At 56.9% G+C, this 22858-nt stretch overlaps 2 protein-coding genes across 5 annotated transcripts in view; one reads left to right on the forward strand and one right to left on the reverse strand.

The window, feature by feature from the left end:
* Positions 1 to 4996, forward strand: part of ALG1 (ALG1 chitobiosyldiphosphodolichol beta-mannosyltransferase) — a 10903-nt gene extending 5907 nt beyond the window's left edge. Inside the window, exons 9-13 of one of the 4 annotated variants that reach the window (XM_046667545.1) lie at positions 72 to 131; positions 834 to 944; positions 2004 to 2158; positions 3026 to 3101; positions 4269 to 4996. In XM_046667545.1, coding sequence (XP_046523501.1) covers positions 72 to 131; positions 834 to 944; positions 2004 to 2158; positions 3026 to 3101; positions 4269 to 4282 — 416 coding nt within the window. In that variant the 3' untranslated portion in view covers positions 4283 to 4996. The other 3 variants (XM_046667544.1, XM_046667543.1, XM_046667546.1) reach the window with 3 other exon arrangements.
* Positions 4997 to 5150: 154 nt separating this feature from the next.
* EEF2KMT (eukaryotic elongation factor 2 lysine methyltransferase) lies at positions 5151 to 21094 on the reverse strand. Its single transcript, XM_046667547.1, has 8 exons — positions 20990 to 21094; positions 18744 to 18806; positions 17030 to 17110; positions 15741 to 15842; positions 9270 to 9403; positions 8893 to 9188; positions 6991 to 7140; positions 5151 to 5330 (listed from the first exon to the last, which is right to left on the reverse strand). The coding sequence occupies exons 1-8, from the start codon at positions 21083 to 21085 to the stop codon at positions 5230 to 5232; spliced, it is 1023 nt and encodes a 340-aa protein (XP_046523503.1). The 5' UTR covers positions 21086 to 21094; the 3' UTR covers positions 5151 to 5229.
* Positions 21095 to 22858: the final 1764 nt, after the last annotated feature.

Below are 22858 nucleotides of genomic sequence, written 5' to 3' on the forward strand. Positions count from 1 at the left end.
CCCCTCCCTCACCCCCTCACACACCTGACTAGATGATCCTGGTTCTCATTTATTTATTTTTTTAAACACAGAGTTTGAACAGCTGATCCTGGATGGAGAGAGCCTTCCTTCTCTGGTCTGTGTGATAACAGGTACCGCCTGGGACCACCCACGTTCCCGGATAAATGGGGGCAGTGAAGGGAGGAGGGCACCTGCCTTCATTGGGTGCCTTCCCCACCTCAGCATGTGATGTGCCTGGTCTCCTTGATTTCACTACAACTCTCTGATGGAGGGTTTCCTACCCCAGCTTGACAGAGGGGGAAACAGGCTCAGGGAGGCCTCAGGGCAGGGCACAGAGTCTAGATGTGAATCTTGGGGAGCCTGAGAGCAGAGATCCTGAGCTTCCCACTTCTGCAGGGGTTCCCTGGCTCCCTTTTTCAGACAAGAGTCCGCTGTTCAATGTAAAGTTGCTCCCAGGGAGCCCAGGGGAGGGAGGGAAGCAGAAGAGCTGAGGCTGGAGGCACGTGGGCCTGGGCCCGCTGCCCGCCTTCTGCACTCCCCCCCTCCTGGCTCCTGGGCTCCCGGGGGGGGGGGGGGGCAGGAGCCCACCATACACGCCGTGCCACCTGGGCTCCTGGTGGGGCACAGGGGTGTGTGTGTGTGAGGGGTCGACACTCGGGTGCCCGGCCGCCTGTCCAGCCTGAGACCCGCGGTGCGGGTGGCCGGGGGAAGGCTGTGGGCTCAGCGGTCAGGGTCCGTGCCTCTGCGGGGTCGCCTGCTGCGCACGCCCTCGCAGGGGCTCCCCAGGCCTGGGGCCGCAGATGGGCCGTGCGGTGACTGAATTTCTCTGCAAGGCAAAGGGCCTCTGAAGGAGCATTACAGCCGCCTCCTCACCCAGAAGCATTTCCAGCACATCCAGGTCTGCACCCCGTGGCTGGAGGCCGAGGACTACCCCCTGCTTCTAGGTGAGGGCGCCGGCAGGGGGCCTGCGGGGAGAGGCCTGAGGTTTAAAGGGGGGCAGAGTTTTTCTGAAAAGGGCCAGAGAGGAAATATTTTACCAGCCTGTCATGTAGTCTTTGTTTTTACAACCCTTTGACAGTTAAAAGCCGTTTTCAGCTCAAGGGCCACACACACACACACACACACACACACACACAGCCTCAGGCTGGGTTGGGCCCTGCTCCAGGGCCACCTAGGGCAGGAGACGCCGGCTCCAGGAACCTGTCAGAGGAGCTCTGGGCGGACCTCCAGAGGAAGCCCTTTCCCGGTGTGCCAGCTCCTCCCTGCCTGGCCCGGGGCTCTGTTCCCAGGGATTCCAAGGGGGTGCGTCCTCCCAGCTTCCACACCTCCATTCAGTCCTACTCTTCTGTTCCCAGCAGAAGGGCTGGGCCTGGGCTGGAGTTGGGGCCCACCAGTCCCCCACTCTGCCACTCCCGTCATCTCCTCCGTCGGCATTACTCGGGGAGGCAGTGTCGGCCTGGTGCAGGTGAGCCTTGGGCCTCCGCGTCCTCCCGCCAGAGAGCACGGGCGGAGGCCGTGGCAGGAGCTCCCAGCCTGTGCTTAGGGACGGCAAGTTGTCTGTCTGGCGGTCTTTTCACAGCGACAGCTGTTGTGTCTGTGGAGTTCTTTTTCTGATTATTGTGATAAAATAGAAATAACAAAATTTGCCATTTTAACCATTTTTAAGTGTATCTACAACTCAGTGGCATTAATTACACTCACTGTGTTGAGCAATCGTCGCCACTGTCTATTTGCAAAACAGTTTCATCACCCCAAGCAGAAACTCTGAACCCATTAAGCAATAATTGCTATGGGTTCTTTTAAAATAAATTGTGGTGAAGTAGAAAAAGGGAGTCAGTTTAAAGAAAAGTAGTAGTGACAGGCAGGTGCCTTCGGAGGGGGCGAGCGGCCTGGAGTGGCTAGGGAAGCAGTGCTGTGTCCCCGCCCTGCGCCAGGCTGCTCAGCCGACTCCGGCCCGTTGTATGTGGGGTTGGGGGTGTTGTTACCCACTTTCCACTCCACAGCGGGCGGCGGTCCACAGTCCTCTGGGGTTCGTGTTTGCAGGCTCCGCGGACCTGGGCGTGTGCCTCCACAAGTCCTCCAGCGGCCTGGACCTGCCCATGAAGGTGGTGGACATGTTCGGGTGCTGCCTGCCCGTGTGTGCCGTGAACTTCCCCTGGTAGGAGCGGAAACCCAATCTTCCCAAGTTCGGTTCTCAAGTCAGCAGCTGGGGGGCGCTGTGCTGTCAGGATTCCCCTGGGAACGCCCCAGAAAGGTGCTGCCTCCCCGGCCTCGCAGCATGGCGGGGTTCCTGCGGGAGGGCCCCACGGAGGAGCTGGCCCCACTTAGTGCTCATGTGGAGTAAAAAACACGTGTGTTAAATGCTCTCCCAGGGGCTTGTGCTCCCGGGAGAACACGTGGCTGGAACTGCCCGCACGGTGTACGTGGTTTTAGTTCTCTTTCTGTGTCGCTTTTGTCTGAGCTCATCTAGTTGGATTCAGATCAGTTAAATGAGTGTAATTCTCTGTCTCCACTCTTCCTGGCAAAGATGGGCGTTTGGAGAGGGCAGTGCTGAAAGAGCTTCTGGAAGCGGTAGTCCGCACGGCAGGGGAGTCAGTCGCTGAATGGGAAACAGGATGTTAGGCCCCCAGCTCTCGCACAGGCTGGGGTCAATGCCCTGCTTATCCAGAAGAATCCCCCTCACTGTGCCGAACCCGCCTCCAGGGAGGCTGCCTTTTTTCCTCTGCTGTGGAAGTGAGGAAGAACGCAGAACTCATTGAGCACACTCTCACCGAAAAAAGCAGTGAGCAGAAAAGGCCCAAATCCCCTTGATTGTCCCTCCTTCCCCGAATCGGCCTGAATTTTTAATGTGTGTCCTTGCAGGTCTTTTTCCTGCTTAGACGCCAGATCTTAGAACAGACTCAGTGAAACCAGACTGACTGCTCCTGACCCCAGCTTAGCCTGAGGGTGGGGCAGGGACCCTGTGGGCGGCACGGCTGGTGTCTCCTCCAGGCAGTTCTCAGGCCTCCCTCTGTTCTCTCTGTAGCTTACACGAGCTTGTGAAGCACGAGGAGAACGGCCTGGTCTTCGAGGACTCAGAGGAGCTGGCAGTTCAGCTGCAGGTGGGCACGGCCGCCCCCACACCAGGGCTGGGAGGGTTTGCAGGCTCGCACCGAGCTGGCTCCCGGATTCCTTGTTCCTGTAGCCGGGGGCCTGTGCTGGGTCTGGATGAAAAGCCGAGGGAGGGAGGGAGCGGTAGTCTCAGAGGCTGGGTGTCAGCGCCCCCGAGGAGTTAGGGCGCACCCTGGCTGCCCTCTGGGCTCCTGGAGCTCACACCACACTGACGCTAGAGCCAGGCAGACCGTGTGTGCGTTCAGGGAGCGATCGGGTCTGAGGAGGGGGAGTGAGGAGAGAAGGGAGCCTCCTGAATCAGCCTCTCGGGATGGGTGGGGGTCTTCAAGGGCTCCTTATTTCTTGTTACAGAAAGTAGCGCATCATCACTCTTGACAATTGAGACCAAAGGCGGCAAACTTTCTGGAAAGGGCCAAACAGAAAATCTTTGAGGCTTTGCCATAGTCTTTGTCAGAACTACTCAACTCTGTTGTGACGTGAAAGCAGCCACATACGATCTGTGAATGGAAGGGTGGGGCTGCGTTCCAATGAAGCTTTATTTAAAGACAGGCAGAGGCCACTCTGGGCCACGCTGGGCCGTAGTTCGCAGGCACGTGACTTAGTTTAGCAAAGCTGGAAAGAGCACGGATGTTGCCTGCTTCCCAGCACGTGGGTCGGATGGTGCCGGGCAGAGGCTGAGGGGTGGGTGCCGTTGGTGGAAGGAACAGCAGAGCAGAGGGACCAGAACAGCTGCCACAGGGCACGGTGGGCGGGTGGTGTGGATGGTGGCCACCACAGCTTGGCTGCGCTGTCAAGGAGCAGCAGTGTAGGAGGTGGAGCGTGGCGCGGGCCTGCGGGGTCTCCTCTGCCTGCTGAGGGCAGGGCTTGCTGGGTGGATGGTACCAGGCTCAGAGCTGTGTTTGAGGACGGCAGTTAGCCAGGCCTGCCGTGGAGGCTGGGCCAGAGCGGGGAGGCCCGCCGGAGGCTGGAGGACATGGCTGCTGTCCTCAGAGTGTGGTGACGGGAGGGTTTCAGCAGAATCCCTGGCCTCCCTCCCGTGTTTGGGGGGGTGGGCAGGGATCCAGGCTGCTGGGAGGGAGGGCGACAGCTCCTGGGTGGGACCTGGCATCAGGGTGGGAAGTGGAGATGAGGTAAGTTCTGTCTTACTTTCCTTCTAGATGCTTTTGTCTGAGTTTCCGGATCCTGCGGGCAAGCTGAGCCAGTTCCGGGTGAACCTGCGTGAGTCAGAGCAGCTTCGCTGGGATGAGAGCTGGAAGCAGACGGTGCTCCCTTTGCTTATGGACACGTGACCCCTTGGGCTGAAGCCCCTGAGCATGTCCTCGTGCTGGACGTCGTGAGGGGAGAGACCCTCACGTTGACACCACCCCCTCCTTCCAACCTGGGAGCCTGGCCCACTTCCCTCCTGCTGCCCCAGTCCCTCTGCAAACTCTGCAGAGCGGCGCCTCCCAGCGGCCGGCAGTGGGAAGGACAGCCGTGGGCGCCGCCTGTGGAATGAAGTTATTTTTATAACAACCAGGAGTTTGTGGCCCAGGAAGCTGGTCCAGCCTGGTGTCGTCTCTGCATCACTTCCCTCTCTCCTTCTGTCTGTGACTCTGTCTTCCCTCCCCAGCGTATTCCCGTTCTGTTGTTTGCTTGCGGCGTCTTCAACATCTTTTAGTCTGTTTTTGTGTCCTGGTGTCTGTCTGCCTTTCCAGCATCTGCCCTGTCTCGGCCCCCGTATTCTCATTCCTGCCTTGAGAACAGGCCCCGCAGCCCGCTGCACTGTGAGCGGATGATGCTCCACGAAGACAGCGGGCTCGGCTTCGTGAGGGATGCGTGTCCAGATTGGGGGGAAAACATACCCGATGTGTGTTTCTATTTGCACAAATGAAATGTTTCTCTCTGAGCCCGAGTTTTCGTTTCTGATTTTCTTGCTTGAGCACCAGGACCTCTGACAGAAGGGGCGCTACACGCGTGCAGGGTTCATGCTTTATGAGAACACGGTTTGTGCTTCCTGTCTCGGGCTTTGACGTTGTTCGAGCATTCAAGTCCAATGAAAGGTTCCTCAGCTTTCCCATGTGTAAATTCTTTCCGGTAGTGATTTGACGTTCACATGAATCTCCAAAAACGTCTGCAGCCCTACAGCGTCAGTTTCAGGATTGCCGTCTCCGACTGCTCGTCATAGGGAAACAGCTTCTGGTCGTGACAGGGCTCTGTCTCCCACTGGATCCCGGCCTGGCCTGCAAACGGAGCATTCGAGTCTCAGGATGGCGGGGTCTGGGGACAGGTGCCACCCCATCCACGCAGGGCTGGAGGACAGGCTGGGGGGCGTACAAACCACACATTTCCAGGCCCCCCCCACACCCCTCGACTCGGACTCCGGGGGCGGGACCAGGAGTCATTCAACAGCTCACAGCTGCCAGATGTGCTGCCTCCGCCCACCAGGCCGGGCCCAGCCCTGGAAGGTCACGGCCCGTCTGGGTGCCCTGTCGCTCTCTGCGCCTGTCCTTTGCCTGTCACCGGCACAGCTGGGGGGGGGCCCAAGACTCAACCTGCATCCGCCTGGGACCTGTGTCAGAAGGGCTCCTGTGCGCTGTGTGAGCAATGGTGTGCGAAGAGCCCTGGTGGGGATCATCTTGTCATCACCATTTTTTATGAATGAAAAATTAGTATTTACCAAAAAAATTAGACATAAAAGTGTCACAATCCTGCCATCCAAGTGTAATAACAGTTAACTGGTGTATATTCTTCCAGATTCCCCCCATACGTATTTCAGTATGAAGATGAGTTTTTAGAATAAAAATGGGCTTATGCCGTATATGCTGTCTGGCACTTTGCTTTCTTCCCTTAGAATATGTTGTGGATATGTTTTTACATGAGCATCTGGGGAAGGGCGTGCTCCTTTTTCGAGGCTGCACAGTGTTCCATCCGTGGGACACGGGCCCCTGTGGAGGGGCGTGTGGGTTGTCTGTGTGAGCAAAGGGGGCTCGGGAGGGGTGTGCTTGGGAGGGAGGTCGGGGCAGACACAGGGTCCCGCATGGCCGCCGGGCCGCATGTGGACCCCTGGGCGGGCCTGGCCCTGGCGGGCAGTGAGGTTGGTGGTCAGCAGTTATGGGGGGCGTGGTGGGTGGGGAGCACGGGTGCTGCTGGCTCTAGTCTGGGGAGCTCGGGCAGTCACTCAGCCTCCCTGTGCCCCGCGTCTCCGTGGGTGAGACGGAGGATGGCAGCGCCCCTCCCCAGTCTGGGGGCTGACTCGTGTCAGGTCTGAGGACAGCGCCTGGCCCGCAGCGGTGCCAATCCAGGGCTGTAAACGGCACACGCTCCCTTCTCTAACGTCATCCCTCGCTCTTCCTCCATTTACTGGGTGCTTAATCTCGTAACAGCAGCAGCTACCATTTCTCCGCGTGCTCCCTGTGAGCCAGGCCCTGTTCCACCTCTGAGGTGGGCGTTTCCACTGTAAGGATGAGGACACGGAGGTGAGCGAGGGCCCAGCTCCACCAGGGTGGGTGGGGGATCCACCTGCACAGTGTGTGCCCAAAGCCTTGTCATCCTGACACCACTGGCCGTCCCCTCCACTGTACAGACAAGGAAACCAAGGCCTTCAGGCTCTCGAAACCTGTTCTAAACAGAGTGGGGCCGCTGGTCCCAGACCTTTGGGATCACTGCCTTCCTCCCCGCAGAGCGCCCGCTCGCGGCCCTGCTCCTCCGCTGACCTCCCACGTCAGGGGCCTCGGCCTAGCTCATTGTGCGGTCTGGGCTTCTGGCTTGGTCTCCAGGGCCCCATTCTTTCACTTTCCTGATTTCTGCCTCACTGGACTCCTGCGTGGGGCCAGCATAGTGGCCCTGCAGGCCTGGGCGACCTCTGGGAGACAGCAGCCCCTCCCAGGGCCCAGGGCTCACCTAGCTCGGCGGTGAACAGCTGGCACGTCTCCGGGTTGCGGATGGTGAAGGCGACGTAGGCTTCCAGCGCCTGCTGGTCCTCGCGGCACGCAGAGAGCCTCCGCAGGACGCCGGCCAGGGAGAGGGCTGTTTCTGGGCTGTACAGCACATCTGCGACGAGAAAGCCCAGTTACTGCAAGGGGCGCCCTGTGGGATGCAGGGCCCAGGAGGGTGGGTGCCGGGCTGTGCTGACCTCGGCAGCAGGGTGAGGCCTGGATGGCCACAGTTCTATGAGACGGGGAGAAAATCGCTCAGGGGAAAAAGCAAAAGCCTTAGGAGAGAAGAAAAGCTGCTGAAACATAAAACTATCCAGGGTTCGTTGGTATTCCAAGAGAAAAAATATCAACTCCTTGCCTATGGCCTATTTCACTGTTGGTGCCCTTGAGCGGATTCTGACTCCCAGCGCCCCTGTGCACAGCAGCGGAACGCTGCCCGGTCTTTCTGTGCTGTCCTCACCTGCCGGTCCTATGTCAGACAACGCTCTGCTGCTCTTCACAGGGTTTTCACAGACAACTTTTTCAGAAGTGGGTGGCCAGGTCCTTCTTCCTAGTCTGCCTTAGTCTGGAAGCTCCACTGGAACCTGTCCACCATGGGGGACCCTGATGGTATTTGACATACCGGTGGCACAGCTTTCAGCATCACAGCAACATGCAGCCACCACAGTGTGACAACCGACAGACGGGTGTGTGGTTCCCTGACCAGGAAACGAACCTGGGCCGCGGCTGTGAGAGCCCAGAATCTTAACCACTGGACCCCGAGGGCTGGCTACTTAGAAGGCTGGCTTTTCAGAGGACGCTTAACGAAGCCAACCCTGAGTGCCTGCCTTGGTCCTCTTATTCTGGTGGCCTGCCACTTTGTTAGCTGCACTGCGGGGGACAAGCTCGCTCCTGCCCGTCAGCTGGGCTTGCAGGGCCAGACGTCACCGTGGGGTGCGCTGCCCCGGCTCTGCCTTCAGACGGTGACGCAGGAGCAGAGGCACAGCACCGTCAGCCACGTAGGGGACCAAGTGAGCTCGGCGGAGGACGAGGGGCCTGTTGGTGGCCACGTCAAACATCCTTCTCTCAAGGACCCTGTCCTTGCAACAGAACTGGGTGGTCCCCTCCCCGAGGTGGGGGTCACCTCTGAAAGAGGCCAGGGCATGACCCTAGGATAGAGATGCGCAGGCTGAGCTCTGGGCCTTGGGGACACGTAGTGACAACACGGATGTGCATGTAGCAGCCGGAAATAAGCACTGACAGGGGTGGGGACACTCGGAGCGCATTCCTTGACTCGGCCACACTGCAGCCTGGCCAGGGCTGGGTGTCGTGACACACAAAGGAATCCGACATCGCCCAGGAGAAGCGGGCTGTTCTTCGTGGCCCTGGGGAGACAGGCTGCCTTGGCCACTTCCGCCCCACGTCGGAAGACAGGGTCGGGCTGGAGGTGGGGCTGGCTCGGCTCGCTGGCTTCGCGGGGTTGCTCTGGACACTTTGTTTTGGTTCTGGATGGCAACCGAGATGCCTCCCTCAGGCTCCTGGAGACGGACATGCAAGTCTGTCTACTGGGCTGTAGCCGGCCAAGGTTGGTCAGACTGGTCTGGTGCCCAGGGACCTGCTCTGTTCACCCCGGCCTTGCTGGGACGAGCCAGGGTCCTTTGATGATGGAACCATTATAATGGAAGGACATGTGGCCATGGTCTCAAACGGGAGGGCTGTGGCTTGAGGGCACCCAAGAGGCACGCTGTGTACTTTGATGTCGCCCTGGAGGCCCACACAACCCTTCCTGAGTCCCATCACTGCCCCACCTCGCAGCCTCCAGTGTCCCCTCCCCTGAGCTGAGAGCTGGGTGCAGCCGCTTGCTCCAGTGGCCTGGGCTGGGCAGTACCTGCAGCGATGACGATGTCCGGCTGGAAGGCAGCGAGCTGAGGGACCGTCACGACATCCCAGTCCAACCAGGCCACTGTCACCCTGGGGCTCTCTGGGTCGTGGGTGTCGTGTCTTGGGTGCTGCACAGGAGTGGTCACATCTGGCTCCAATGAGAGGCCGTTGAGAAGGACGTTCCCCCGAAGCTGCTCGAGGACACGGCTGTGACAGTCGCTGAAGACGTATGCTCTGGGTCGGCACATCTTGCAAATGGCCAGGCCCGTGAGGCCAGCTCCACTGCCGAGCTCCAGGACAGTCCTGGGTGGGAGAAGGGGACCCATGTCCATGACTGTGCAGGGGCCAACCTGCCGCGGCACCTGCCCCGTGACCCCAGGTCACCTGTGAGTGAAGGCTGCTGGGTGTTCGAGGGCCCACTCCGCGAGGTAGAGGGCGGCGTTCCAAGTGACCAGGCCCGTGGTGCCATGGGAGATGATGGCCGTGCTCTCAGAGAGTGTGACTGAGTCCCCGGAAGGCTGGACCGAGACAAAGAGAGAGAATTAATCCAGCTACCAGGACACAAGCAGCTGGCATTAAAAAAAAATCACAACAGGTGGATGGCTAAACAAACTCTGGTCCATCGATGCCACAGAATGCTACGCAGCAATGAAAAGGAACACACCACCGGTGCGTGCACCAACCTGGACGGATTTCAGGGGCACAATGCTGAGCGAAAAAAGCCAATCTCAGAGGGTCACATGCTGTGTGATTCCATTTATCTAACATCCTCAACAGGACGGAATTGTGGAGATGGAGAACAGATCGGTGGTTACTGGGGTTAGGGACGGTGGGGACAGAGGGTGGGTGTGACTATCACGGGTGGCATGAAGGAGGTCTTTGTGGCGAGGGAACAGCTTTGTATCCTGACCGCCGTGGTGTCTGAGCAGATCCACATGGTTGACAAGTGACGTGGAGCTACACACATGGTGCCAACATCAACATTCTGGTTGGATGCTGCACGACTCATGTGGGATGTTCCCACTGGGGAAACTGGAGAAAGGGCCCACAGGACCTCTCTCACTATTTCTGCAGCTTCCTGTGAATCTATAATTACTAACGAAAAAAAATCACAGTTCTCTGGCATCGTGAGCTTTATGTGAAAATCTCAGCATGTGGGGCCTTCCTCAGTTCAACCTGACGTTTGGGGTTGGGAAGTCTCGGCCTTTGGAGTGTCTGGTTGCTCCCAAAGCAGGTGGATGACGCCTCGCTCGGTTTGCGGGCAACTGCTTCCTGGGACACGCGGTCCTGGAACGTGTTCTCCAAGCCTGGGCTGCTGTGAACGGCACCCATGACACGCGATGGCCCGAGCCGGGAGGCGGAGCAGGGGGCTTCTGGCTGTCTGACCTCACAGAGCTCAGGCGGGGGTTCAGGTCTCTGAGTGTCATTAGCATCATGTGTTCACACATTCATCCACTCATTTTTCCTGAGCATCTACTATGGGTGCTGGGGGTTCAGCTGTGACAAGATGAACTCATTTGCTGCCCTCACAGAACTGACGTTCCAGTAGAGGATACAAACCATGATAAACAAAGAAGGGAATGTCACAGCTATGCAGTGTTAGGAAGAAAATAAAAAGGACCACATGGTAATAGGAGACTGGACGTCTGCTTCGGATAGATTGGTCAGGGGCAGCCTCTTTGAGGAGGTGACCTGAGATCTGGGTGAAAAGGAGGCATGTGGGGGTCTGGGGAGAGAGCATTCCTGGCAGAGCGAGTGCAAAGGCCCTGAGGCAGCACTGCGGTTGGTGAGTTCAGGGAAGAGAGAGAAGCCCAGAGGTTGCGGTGCAGGGAGAGCAGAAGGAACTACACCAGAGAGAAGGGCCGGGGCAGGGCATGCAGGGCCGCGTGGGCCACATGAGGAAGGAGGATTGGAGTCTAAGTGCGAAGAAGGGAGGCCACGGGTGGGTTCTGCGAGGTAAGTGACTCACGTCTTAAATCAGGGGGTCGCTCTAGGGGATTCTGGGAAGGTGGTGGCAACGCTGTTTTGAACCTTCCTGAATCCCCACATGAGAACAGACAGAGCAGCTAGACACGGGCAACATTTACAACAAAACTGGGGGAAAAGGTGCGATGAGAAAACAACTTTGTTTTTCTGAGTTGCTGCCGTGACATTTCACAGTATGATAGCTGTGCTCACACCCAGAGCCTGGACGCTCAGACAAGGACTTGAGTTTAGGATTCCCACCAGTTTCCTGCTTTGCTCCTCCCAGGGCGCCTTTTAAAATAACCAGAGATAAGCCTTTGGAAAGTGAGTGACCTCTGCCCCAACCTCCTTCGAAGTAACAGGGGCTTGGTCCCCTGCTCTCAGTCTCCTGCTCACCTGTGACCTGGGACACAGGATGCCCTCTCCCCAGCTCATTACACACACACACACACACACACACACACACACACCCCTGCTTCTGGGATCTGTAAGCAACAAGTCTTGTGACTCTACCCGCTTTGTGTCAGAGTATTGAAACTGCGCCTTCAACCAATACAACCCCGTGGGTTTCACTCCCCCAGTGTGGGAGCGTGGATGCCGACAGCTCCCTGCTGGCCCGCGTGGGTGGTCTGTGGCCCCTCACTCCGCAGGTCATAATCCACATATTCTTAATTCAATACACCAGCCCTGGGTTCTCAACACGCAAGGATCTCTGCAAACCCGAAAATACCGATGGGGCGGGCAAAGCACAACAGACGTGACCCTGGTGTGCTCAACATGTCTGCCCAGATAGAAGAGGGGAGCAACGGGTGCGTGACAGGCCTGAGGACAGGAGAACCCCAGCAGTCAGCAGGCATTCGCTGGAGATGCAGGGGCTGGCCGAGGAAGGAAGTGGCCTGCTCCAGTGGGGGGTGGTGTGAGGGACCCGGGGCCAGGCCTGATGGCCGCCAGCCACACTCAGAAATGTATGACAATAACAGAAAACATCATTTCAGAAATAAAGACTACTCGAAGGAACATGAGAATGAAAACAGACAAACCCTGAAGAGAAACAGGAGGAGAAAAGGGGTGAAATTTTAAAAATCAAAAAGAAATTAGGAAAGAGACTGTCATGGGTCGAACTGTTTCCTCCCCAAATTCATATGCTGGAGTCCTCACCCCCAGCACCTCACATGTGACCTTACTCAGAGATGGGGTCTTTACAGAGGGAACTGAGTTAAAATGAGGGCGTGAGGGTGGGCCCTCGTGCAATGGGATCTGTGTCCTTAGAAGAAGAGATCAGGACAGACACGCACAGAGGGAGACGATGTGAGGAGATAGGGAAGACGGCCGCCGAGGAGAGAGGCCTGGAACACACCCTCCCCTCACAGCCTCGGAAGGAACCAACCCTGCCCCACTGGGATCTCACACTTATGCTTCCGGAGTTGTGAGATGATAAATTTCTGTTGTTTAAACCACCCAGTTTTAGATATTTAGTTATGGGGGGAAAAAAAGCAAAGAACACTAAAAACCACAATTCAAAAAAGCATTCCAGAAAAAACAAGATTACTGATCCAGAAAGACCGACCTCAAGACATATTCTAGTAAAATTACTGGACTTTAAAGCAAAAATCCGGGGCCAGCCCTGCAGCCGAGTGGTTAAGTTCGCGTGCTCCGCTTCGGTGGCCCAGGGTTTTGCCGCTTGGATCCTGGGCGCGGACATGGCACTGCTCGTCAGGCCACACTGTGACAGCGTCCCACATGCCACAACCAGAGGGACCTACAACTAGAATATACGGCTATGTACTGGGGGGCTTTGGGGAGAAGAAGAAGAAGAAAAAAAAAATTGGCAACAGATTTAAGCTCAGGGCCAATCTTAAAAGAAAAAAAAAAAGGAAAAATCCTTTGGCTACCTAAGAGAAAAGGGCTTGTGCATAAAAGGGAAGGAAAATTAAATTATCCTAAGGCTTTTCCACTGCAAAGCCTTACACCAATGAGAATGGAGAGAAAATGTGAGCCAGGATTCATGTGTAAATGGCTCGAACTGTTGTCAACATGCAAGAACTCTGGGAAGGTCAATCCTGTGAGCACTTCTTAAAGAACCTACTAGAAAACGAACTTCGGACAACCCAACGGCTGGGGTGACATCAACATACAGACTGATGGAGGGCTCTAAAGATAGTCACCTGTTGAACTAAGACTGAACGGGACTGAAAAGAGAATGGTAGGCTTGCTTGGTCAGACAACATTTACGCCCCAACCCCTGGGCCCTGTTTCTTAGCAAAGGGACTCTGAAGATGCGCTTATAGTGCAGAATTCAAGATGGGGAAATTATCCTGGATGATCCGGGTGGGCCCAACTTAGTCATCTGAGCCCGTAACAGCGGTGCTCCCATCTGAGAGATGCAGAGGAAGAGGCAGGAGAGATCTGAACCGCGAGAGAACGTGACCAGCTGTCGCTGGCTTTGGAGATGAAGGGGCCACGAGTCAGGGGACACTGGGCGGCCTCTGGAAGCTGAGAACAGCCCCTGACCAAGAGGCGGCAAGGAGATGGAATGTCAGTCCTGCAGCCACAGGAGACGGAAGTGTGCTGACAGCCTGGACGAGCCTGGTAGCGGGTTCTCCCCGGGCAGATGCCCTGACTTCAGCCCCGTGACACTCAAAGAGGAGAGGGCAGCTGGGCCCATCGGCTCTGACCTGTGGAATGTAGGAGAACATGTTTATGTTGCTTCCGGCAGCTGAGCTGTGGTAACACTGCATCATGGCTCTAAGATGAAAATATAGTTATGGTATGGCCACGAACAAACAAAACGAGGGAGAATGGGGATAACATATGTAAAAACGGACTGTTTTCAGTAACCATAAGACAGTGGGAGGGATTAGCACCTTTGAGACAGTGGCCTGAGTTCCATGGCGTAAAGCAAACAGGCCGGTGGGGGACGTCACCCGCCGTGCTCTCGGGAACCAGAATTTCCAGTGCAGAAGGGAGACACAGACGCAATGTAAAGAGGTCGCGTGAAAACCCTGTGTTCTGATTTTGAATCAGAAACATCAGCATGGACTCACGAGGTTTTCTGTCTTAAGTACGGGTCTCTGTCACCACCACATCCCAGCTCTGCCCACTGGAAGGGCCTGGACAGGAGCCAGGAGCATCCCTAATGCCCAGACGGTGGTCTCTAAGCATCATTCCCCTCGAAAGGAAACCAGGGCTTCCTGAAGACGTGGCTGATTCCAGGCCTGGGGCAGGAAATACACAGCTGAGTCTGGAAAAGCTCGACAGAAAATGACACAAGAACACTATGAGGGTGATGTCAGAGGACTCAGAAGCCCATTTGAAAAGGCTCAAAACAGCACAGTTTGAGCATCAACAAAGGTGTGATGGCAGGGCTGGAATCCCTTCTGGGGATGGTAAGAAACTAATTCACCATGTTGAAAAGGCAAGAATCAGGCCTGTTTCCCTCCTTTCCTCTACAAGCTGCACCACCGGGGAACCAAACAGTGGACGAAGGGAGGCATCTCCTGATAAAATTTCTCCACATAATGAACGGAAACAATGACAGAAGCAGAAAATCACCCTTTTGCATCCCCCCGTGAATTAATGCGTCTAAGCTTTGGGCACCCATAACTGCTACCGTTAAAAGGGTGAAAAAACAGATACGATATGCCTCCTAGAACCCCATACTGTGTTCTTGCCAAGGGGATCAAACGGACGTGCGTCTGAGCGGGCCTCTGAATCCCGCTGCCATGGGTGGGAAACAGAGGCGACAGGAACAAGCTGAACAGCACCACGTACATGCACCCACATCCAGCCTGCGGAAGGCTGTGCAGGCCACACCGCCAGGGCTGTTCCACAGAGACACGGCCGGGAAAAGAAAGAGCTGGGGGGACCTGCGGACGGAGGAGGACATCACGCCAGACCTAGTTAACGGGCAAGACTGTATGTCAGTGTTCAGAGATGCGCACGGGAGTGACTGCTCCGAGAGGCAGAGGGCAGTTACTTCTGCAGGGAGGGAGGGCGGGGATGGGGGTGGGGCAGGCGGGGCGCCTTGGGGGCCGGCTGCCAAAGTCCTGGACCAGATTGGCGGTTACCACGGTGGCCGCCTTGCAACGATTCAATCATCTGTGTATTTCCTTTGTGAGATATCCTATATCTAGGTTGTATTTTATAATAAAAGGTTAAAACAAGTAAACAAAAGACCCTGAGGTCCTTCTGTGAGTTGCGTGCAGAAGGGATTTTTGTGGGGCAAGAAGCTGGAAGACCAGGTGGAAGGCCGTGGCACCTGTCCAGGCGGGTGAGGACGGCGGCGGTGGAGGGTGGGAAGAGACTGCTGTCCCATAACCCCCACCCATCAAGTATTTATTTATTTATTTATTTATTTATTTGAGGAAGACTAGCCATGAGCTAACTGCTGCCAATCCTCCTCTTTTTGCTGAGGAAGGCTGTCCCTGAGCTAACATCCGTGCCCATCTTCCTCTACTTTATATGTGGGACGCCTAACACAGCACGGCTTTTGCCAAGCAGTGCCATATCCACACCCGGGATCCGAACCGGTGAACCCCGGGCTGCCGAGAAGTGGAACGTGTGAACTTAACTGCTGTGCCACTGGGCCGGCCCCCATCAAATATTTATTGAGCACTGAGTCCCGGGCCCCTGCTGTGCAGGTACTGGGCGTTCCCAAATTTAACCCCCAGCCATCCCATAAGATAGGTACCATTATTTGTCGAGGTACTTGGTTTACAGATGAGGAAACTGAGGCTCAGGGAGGTTAACTGGCCCCGTCTAAGACCACAGAGCTGCCGACCCGGGATGTGAGCCCACGGGAGGCTGGCCGGAGCTTGAGTTCTAACTCTGCGTCTGATTGTGTTCTAGCTCGGCAGTCTGCCCCGGGTGGGAGGGGTGCAGGTCTCCTACCAGCAGATAGCTCCTGTGGCAGTGGGTGCGCTCCTCGGCCGTCAGGACCTCTGCCAATGCCTCGTACAGTTCGTCCAAAGGCTCCACGTGGACAGCCTCGTGCTGGGGGTGGACAGAGCGAGAGCTTCAGCCAAGAGGACCAAGTTGACCTCATGAATCAGATGAAGGTCCTATTTGCTGTTACTCTGACATCTAAAAGTGGACGGAGGATTTTCAGCAAATTTGGAGGGGAGGTTCGGGATGGACTGACTGAATACAGGCCACCGGGCATATCAAAAACTGGCTTGGTGGGGGGCCTGGGGGAACCCTGGAGAGGTGTGGAGAGGGTGACGTGCCCTCTAGGGTGGCAGAAACGGGACTGCATGAGAGTCACCGTGTGATGGGGACATGGAGCTCTGCCCTTCCACCCTGCTGTCGTGGATGGAGGAAACAGCGAGCCCCGGCAAGGCCACCAGGACGGACACTCCATTCCACAGTGGGGGTGGTCTCCATCAAGCTGCTTCTCAGCGGGCAGCCCCCGTCATGCACCTCACAGGGCAGCAGCAGGCAGCCAGGCTTCTCCTGGTGGCGCTGGGGAGGCCTGTTGGCAATGACTAGATGCTCCATTTGCTGAGAACGGGGGCGGGAGGGTGGGGGTAACAGAGAAGCCGGGACCGTGCCGTGTGCTAACCCTGGGTGAGGCGCAGTCCTCATGTTCGGCGGCTGAGAACACCTGGTCTGCTGCTGACCACTGAGGAACCGCCTCTCTCAAGTCCAGTCTAATGTGAAACCCAGCAAGTCTGGGCTCATCCTTAGAAGCCACCCTGTATCCATCAGGAAAAGAGTCCACACCAGGTCGCTCACTGGTGGGAGGATGCGCTAATTATAAAGGTACTGCCAGACCTAAAACCTCCAGCGGAGGACAGCGAGGCAAGCCAGAGACTGGCAACGGCAGGAAACCGTCAAAACCCCTCTGGCTGGGAGGACAGGGGGAGAAGGTGGCGTTCCCAAGCTCAGGGGCTGCGGGGTAGGAATGAGAACCTCCACGAGGCGGGGGTGGGGGGTCAGGGGGCTGGGACCATATGGGAGATGCAGCTGCTGCCAGAGACTCCTCGAAGCAGAGAGGGAGAAATACCTGGCCTCTCCCTTCCTCCTGCCCTCCATGGCCTTTCATTGGTGCAACTCAGCTAGGAGCAGTTGCCCAGATCTGAGCTCCAACAGGCAAAGCCAAGTCACAGAACCCACCGCTGGACAGCCAGCCGAGACCCAGCTGCTGCCTGGGTACTGGACAGGCAGTGCCCATCACTGACCTTTCTGATGAGCTCTGAGAGAAAGCCCCGGGTGTACTTCACTGACGGCGGGTGCTTCACGCACAGAGGATGCTTCACGGTCTGTGACAAAAGACATGGGGCGGTTGCTTCAGTCTCCCCTGAGCTTCAGCTGAACACAGGGCAAACCCAAGGAACCGATCCCTCAGCAAAGACGTGCATAGCCCCAAGGGTTCTGGCCCCAGCTGACCCTCACGCGTCGGAAAGAGTAAGTCTTAAGATAAAAGCTCTTTCCTAAAAAAATTTCGCCACTGCAGCGGCACAGACTGTGGCAGTGTTTCTAATGCCCGTTCTGGGCAGGAACATGGGGCACACGGATCCCAGATAACACTCTGCTGTAGACTGAGTGTTTGTGCCCCTCCAAGGTTCCTATGTTGAAATCCTAACCCCCAATGTGAGGGTGTTAGGAGGTGGGGCTTCGGGACAGGATTAGGTTATGAGCGGGGAGCCCTCAGGAATGGGATTAGTGTCCTTATAAGAGACCCCAGAGATCTCCCTCACTCCTCCCATCGTGTGAGGACAGAGCAAGAAGACGGCTGTCTATGAAGCAGGAAGTGGCTGCTGGCACTTTGAACTTGGACTTCTAGCCCCCAGAACAGTGAGAAATGAATTCCCGTTGTTTATAAGCCACCTGGTCTCTGGGATTCTGTTAGAGCTGCTGGAAAGGACTAAGACACAACACTTCCCAGGGCAGCCAGCACGAACCAGAGATGGCAGTGAGGACAACTGTGGGACTGCCAGGCTCCGTGAAGAGGTGAGAGCCCAAACGTTGGGAAGAGGCAGATCGGGCACCTGCCCTCCTGGGGTCACATCCCAGGCCGAGGAGATGAGTGGGAGCCAGGCTGTGAGGATCACTGTGATGGCCAGGGCAGAGGAAGAGGGGCTGGCGGGGGGGGGGCAGGGGGGTGGGGGGTGGTGTTAGCTTTTAACCTCAGGGTGGCAATCAGAGCTGGCTGCAAGACACCGACCTCAGAGCACGGTCCTGAGCTACTGGACGGCCCTGGAAGTCTTCCATAGCTACAGCCGCATCTTTCCCGCGTAGGGGTCAGATGGATAATCTCGGGTCGCCCTCCACACAGGAGTTCCTACCCTGGGCTCCTTGCACAGGCTTGGTGGATGGAAGGGGGTCTGTGACTCCCCTGAACTTGTATACAAAAGGCATTCTTCTGGTGCACTTTTTTCTGGGGAGAGAGTCCACAGCTTTGGGTTTTCAAAAGGGTCCAGGGCCCTTAAGAGGATTAAGAGCAAGGATGCACTCAATCCACGTGGCCAGGGGCATGGTGGGGCCAGGCTAGGCAGAGCGGGGGTCCCACCCCTACCCCACACCCAGATGCACCTTAGAATCCAAACCCCACCTCCAAAAAAGGCAGGGGCTCATACATGTAGGGGTAAGACTCGCCTCCTTCTTTTTTCCTTAAATGTAAAGAAGAAAGTCTCTGAGCAGCTAGCAAATGCCAGAAGACATTCCCACAGCTGTCATCTCTGTTTTCACTGCAGACAGTGTAAAAACATCCCCTAGGTTCCCTCCTTTCACGCAGATTTTTGTACATTCTGATGTCATTATCTAAGGAAACCAAGGAGCCGGAGCTGTCTGAGGGGCTGCCCCCCAAGTGCAGTGTCTTTCTTTTTAAAGGATACGAACGCTCCCAAGGCGCTTCTGTTATGGGCAAGCCAGGGGTGATTCTGCGGTGCTCACCTTCTGCAAAATATCCAGCAGCAGCTCGGAACCCGATGAGTCTCTTAATTTCTCTTCCAGGTTCTATTCGGAGAAAGGGGGAGGGGGAGAGAGAAATCTCAGGGGCATTTTCACAGGAACATTAAATACGCAATAGGACATGGTGGCCAAGCGCTCAGCGATCTCTCCCCAGGGATCCGGGGCCAACTGGAAGTGGAAGCCACAGGCGGCTGAAGCCTGACCTTAAGTCCCGGGTCACACCTGGGTGAGTCAGAAGACAGACTCTGGCTGTGCACCAATCCCGGCTACTCAGCCTGGCGGGGGTCACAGCCCAGCTCTGAGACTGAAACGGTCGGCCAGGAATTACGGGGGAGCCACGGCAGCCATGCCTGATGGATTCGCCCTGGACTTGACACCTGACTTGAAATGGACAACAGATGTGCAGCCGCCAGGTCCGCTCACGCCGTCCTCTCCTGCAAGGGGCTCCAGCCCAAGAGGGAGCTCAGGCTCCGGGAGGAGGCAGACTGGCCCAGCCGGAGCGCGACACCAGGAAGTCACTTCATTTCTCTGGAGCTCCTTCCCATGTACTAAAAGGCTACAAGACCTGGCCCGGCCGCTCTCTCTGACCTCGTCTGCCACCACCCTCCTCCCATCCCTGCTCACGCCACTCTGGTCTCACCGGCCTCCTAAGTGCAGCTTCTTCTCACCAGCAAGACCCTCCCACGGCTGCCGGCCGCTTTACTGTTCAGGTCCTGGCTCAAATGTCACCTCCTCGGGGAGGCCTTCCCGACTCTCCTACTTTGATGCTACATTTCCCTGTTTTCTTGACCTTATAGCCACTGTCATCTTCTGGTGCTTTCTTGCTTATTCATTTACCTGCTCATTCTCTGGCTCTCCCACCTGAGCAGGGCCTCATCAGTAACGTGTACTGCTGATCCTGGTGCCTGGCTCGTGGCAGGCATTCAGTAAACATTTGGTGACGGAATAAAAATACGAGCCAACATGTACATTCACTTACCACGAGCCCGGCACTGCCTCAGGTGCTTCTTAATCATGTAATCCCGACAACAGCCCTATGAGGTGAGCATCATTATACCCCCGTTTACTAATGAAAAAACTAAGGCACAGAGAGATGCAGTCACTTGCCCAAGGTCACACAGTGTGTATGGGGTTGAGCCAGGGTTCAAAGCAGGCAGGGTGTCCCCCAGGTCTGAGCACTCCACTGTTGCACTCCACTTCTTTTCTCATCCAACAACCTTTCTGGTCAAATGCAAATGACAGTAACAGCCCACAACCGCACGCATGCTGTGGGCCAGCCTAGGGAAGCACTGAGCACGACTCTGGTGCAGAGTAAGCACCCATTTCATGCGAACCATTACAGTCGATGTTGAATTGGGACCCGTGCATGCTTTTATGAAAAGATTTAAATTTTGAGTTGAAAAGTTTCTGATCAGAGACACTCTCTCAGAATGCTAACCGGTTTATGTCAACGAGGCAAATGACTAAACACACCCGCCCTCAAGATGGGCAGTGAAGGGAGCCATAGGTATCCCAACTGAGTCAGCCATGTGCTCACCGCACATGAATTACACGAATTACGAAGGAGACGTGTCATCAGAGCCCCGGGCTTGGCGCGTCCCAGGGCAGGCGGGTGAGCTGTCTCTTTCCAGGCCTGTGTTGTACATCTCTGTCGCTTCCATCAGAGGCGTAAGAGCCTGATGCTGATGACACAGATAAGAACAGGAGGCCTGGGGGGAGGTCTGTGACCTGGTCACAGCGCCCACGGCAACGTGGTCTCCGGCTGGCCTGAGGATGCTGCTGCCTGTTTAAACGGGCAGCAGCAGCTGTTATCCAATGGCCAGGAGGATAACTGGCTAAAAAAAAAAAAAAGTAATGAAATTGATCGTGAACTGTCTATGACCCCAAACACCCGAGTGTAAAAGGGAGTTGGGAGGAAATCCCGCGTTCCTTGAACATTTAGCACTCAGTCTGAGAAAGCAGCGAGGGCGGGAAGGGCCCACGCAAGGAGGGAGCTGATCCTGGGGGCAGCGTGGGTCCCCGAGGCCGCGCAGGTGCGCCCCCTGCTCCCCGCTGCCTGCCCGCGTGGCTCCGGCGAAGAACCGGGACAAGGACCCCAGGACGAGGACCGGCCGTGCAGTCCCGACACGCGAGGGAGCCGGGAACATCACGTGGCGGGAAGGACGGGGTGGGAGCCCAGAGCGCAGCCCGCGCAGCCCCCGCCGCCCCCAGCGCGCCCCGCCGCCCACCTGCCAGGGGAAGGAGCGCAGCGCGCGCGCCGCCAGGAAGCGGCGCTCGAAACTCCGCAGCAGGCGCGCGGCCTCCTCGCTCTCCTCGGGCGCCATGGCGGGGCGGGGCTGCGGCGTTGCCGGGGAGACGGGGCGGGAGCGGGCTGCGCCCGGAGGAGGCGAGCCCGGGGCGGGGCGCGGGCTCGGGGGCGGGGATAGGGGCGGGGCCAGGCGCCGCTCGCGCAGTGGGAGGCGGGGATTAGGGCGGAGTCAGGCGCTGCTCGAGCGCGGGAGGCGAGGCTTGGGGCGGGGCCAAGTGATGCTTAGGTCTTGGGAGGCGGGCTTGGGGCGGGTTCCAGGTGGGCTCTTGGAGGGGAGCTCTGGGGCGGGGTTTGGGGCCTGGGTGGTGGGGTCCGGGCGGGGCCGGGGCCTCGGCGGGGAGGAGTCCAGGTTTGGCGCGAAGTTGGGCCGGGCGGGGCTGCGAGGGCTCCCTGGGAACGTGCTGTCCGGCCCAGGGCCAGGTAATCCTTCTCGCTGTTCCTGCCCCTTCAAGGAGGGTCTTTCTGGCAGGGCCCTGTGGGTGGACGCTGCGCCCGGCCGGCCTTATCCTAGCCCTCTCCCCATCAGGGCCGCCCCTCTGGGACTGGGCGGGAAGGAGCCTGACGGCCCGCAGGCCCAGCGCAGGTGCAGGGTGCCTCCTCAGGCGCAGGGGCCGGGGGCTCAGGCCATCACCGCCCTTTCTCTCCTTGGACAGGGCATTCAGGTCAACGTCTTGGTTCACAAACTGGCCCCCATACTCGGAGGGCAAGGAGGGACCGAAGAAAGAGCTAGATCACTCCAGACTAATAGGTGGCAGGTTTAACAAGCAGGGGAACTCACTTAAGAGGTTTGTCTTGGGCTGGGCAAGACGAATAGATCTCCACATCGCCTTCCAGAATCTTAAAAGTTTATATAGGGGTCTCAGTGGGGTTCAGCCACGTATACCGTCCAGATGGTCTCAACAACACATTGCTCTCTCAAGTCTGTGCCTGAGAAACAGCTTCTACTGCGGGAACAGTGGGCAGAAAGTACATTCCAAGGACAAGGGAGGGGTGAGGAGCTTCCAGTTGCCCGGGGCCAGCCCTCAGGTTAACCACCCGTCTGTCCTCCTGATGACCTCCTCCAACACAAGGCAGGAGCCCCGAATCCCTCAGCCTTTGAGTCTGTCCCTAACCCATCCAGTCTTTTGTTCACCAAATACTTACTAAGCACCTATTATGCGCCTGGCATTGTCAGGCATTGGGGAATGCAACAGTGAGAAAAACCAGGAGTGTCCCAGCCCTCCAGGGGCTCAGGGTCTGGTGGGGGAAGCAGACATTGAACTAATTATCACACAAATAAATACAGAAGTACAATGGCGACATCTGTTGTGCAGGGGAGCACATGGAACTGTGAGGGCTTACAGCAGGAGTTGTGACTCTGCAGGGAGAGGAATCCCAAAGAAAAGTAAGAGGGCTTCTGGGGCTGGTGGGGTGGAACAGAGGTGGGGATGGGAAAGAAAAGAAAAAACAATTATTTCCGTTTGACGTTATTATGTCCTGAGTGAAAGCCAGGACAGATAGTTGCCGCCTCTGGAGTTGAAATTGTGTTCGAAGTCTGATATGCTCACCTTCACAAATCTCTCAGAAAACTCCATTTGGAAGAGTCTGGAGAACTAATTTGTTAAATATACCTGCCGAAGGTAGATGAGAGGACAGGTGAAATCTTATCCCTTTCAGCTGAGAAATGCTCAGGCCTTGCTTGGCTCTGAGAACAAGAGAGGAGAATGGATTCTAACTGAAGGTGTTTATCCTCTATCTGTTGGGCTTCCGCCAGGACCAAGTGAGCACAGAGTCTGACACAAACACGACT

Source organism: Equus quagga, chromosome 7 (genome assembly GCF_021613505.1).
Source record: "Equus quagga isolate Etosha38 chromosome 7, UCLA_HA_Equagga_1.0, whole genome shotgun sequence".
Classification (NCBI taxonomy): Eukaryota; Metazoa; Chordata; class Mammalia; order Perissodactyla; family Equidae; genus Equus; species Equus quagga.